This window comes from Etheostoma spectabile, chromosome 18 (genome assembly GCF_008692095.1).
Source record: "Etheostoma spectabile isolate EspeVRDwgs_2016 chromosome 18, UIUC_Espe_1.0, whole genome shotgun sequence".
In the NCBI taxonomy this organism is placed as follows: Eukaryota; Metazoa; Chordata; class Actinopteri; order Perciformes; family Percidae; genus Etheostoma; species Etheostoma spectabile.
The window spans coordinates 9,898,046-9,899,601 of NC_045750.1; the positions used below are offsets into that span (position 1 = coordinate 9,898,046).

The 1,556-nt window shown below is 42.4% G+C and overlaps 1 protein-coding gene across 1 annotated transcript in view; it reads left to right on the forward strand.

Annotated features, from left to right (window-relative positions):
- Positions 1 to 1,016, forward strand: part of mrpl19 (mitochondrial ribosomal protein L19) — a 4,440-nt gene extending 3,424 nt beyond the window's left edge. Inside the window, exons 5-6 of the mRNA XM_032543515.1 lie at positions 125 to 306; positions 485 to 1,016. Of these exons, the coding sequence (XP_032399406.1) occupies positions 125 to 306; positions 485 to 706 (404 nt within the window). The 3' untranslated portion in view covers positions 707 to 1,016. The remainder of the gene's footprint in view (positions 1 to 124; positions 307 to 484) is intronic.
- Positions 1,017 to 1,556: the final 540 nt, after the last annotated feature.

The window sequence follows — 1,556 nt, forward strand, 5'->3', positions numbered from 1 at the left end:
TCGTCGTGATACACAAAACCCTAGGTTGAACCTGAAGTTACCACGTTGACGCCAAATCTTGCTTCCTATTACAGGCCTCAAGTGTCCTTCAGGTTAAACACCGGTATAAATTGTGTTTCTTCAGGCGTGGAGATCTGCTACGAGCTGTACAGCCCTCGTATCCAGAAAATTGACGTGCTGAAGCTGGAGAAGAGGCTGGATGACAACCTGATGTATCTGAGAGATGCTATGCCAGAGTACAGCACTGTGGACCCGGACATGAAGCCTGTGCCCTTCTCCCCCACCGGAGAGGTGCCTGTCAACAAGGTGAGGGAGCTTCAAAGTGGAACCTAGTTTTTAGCAAAAAGCTGGATTAAATGGGACTTCTCCAAACTCATCCGTTACTACTTAATATTGTTAAAGCTATTTTTACTGAGCCTTCAATGGGTGGTTTGATCTAAAAAAAAAAAGATATTACAGCATATTGGCATTGTCTATTTACCAGGTGAAAGTAAGGATGCGCCCTAAGCCATGGTCCAAACGCTGGGAACGACCCAAATTCAACATTCAGGGCATCCGCTTTGACCTTTCCCTGACCCCAGAGCAGATGAAACACGCCCAGAAGTGGGCTCAGCCTTGGCAGGAGTACGACATGCTGAAGGAGTACAACACGTCAGAACTGGAGAGCCAGATCCTCAGTGAGGTCCAGCAGGAGATGAGCAAGTGAGGAAGATCCTCCTAAGATGCATATGCTTTTCAGTTTTACCATCAAGAGACTTTTGGGAATGGGAAAAGACTGGAATATGCGGCTTGCATGGATGTGGAACACTCCACTCAGCTGAATTAAGTTAGTTCAGATGGTTTATTCCAGCCACACCAGTGTGTATACGGAGGAAATTGGTGTTCTGTAGTCTGAGGAGTCATGCCTTCTTCTTTTTGTCTTGTCAATCTGCTGTACAGTAAATTTTCAGTGTCAATGGCCTTAGTTATAACATCCATTATGTGGTTTCTATAATAAAAGCTATTAAACCTGACAAAAGTTTTGAATTACACTTAGTTCGAAACATTAGTGTTTCTGTTTTGACTGCCGTCTAGCTTGTTGCATGCCTGTTTTTGGAGTAATGGAGTCTCAACACAAGGTGGAGCTATTCTTCTATATATTTTGCATCCATCAACAGTCGTCTGACCAAGCCTTTGTTGCGTCTGTCAGTGTTTTGAAGGGTATGCTGCCATGCTAAATAAACTGTATTATTTTAGCTAAACAAATAATGAGAAGCTTTTTACTAAAAAGCAGGTTTAAAAACTGAAAGAAAAACAATTATACATTCACATTTTCCAGATTTGAGGGGTTTCTCGGTTAAAATTTGTGAAGATTTCGAGATAAATAAATAAACCTGCTTCATGGAATAGGCCCCAATACCCTGCACTTGGAGAAAAACAAAATGGTATTCAGAGACCATACACCAAGGACACCCAGTAGTGTTTTACTGTTGTGGATGGAAAATTGTGGTGTTGAGGTGGTATGTTAGAGCGTCAGCTGGGTAGTATAAAAACACTTGGACTCCTTATGTTATGAC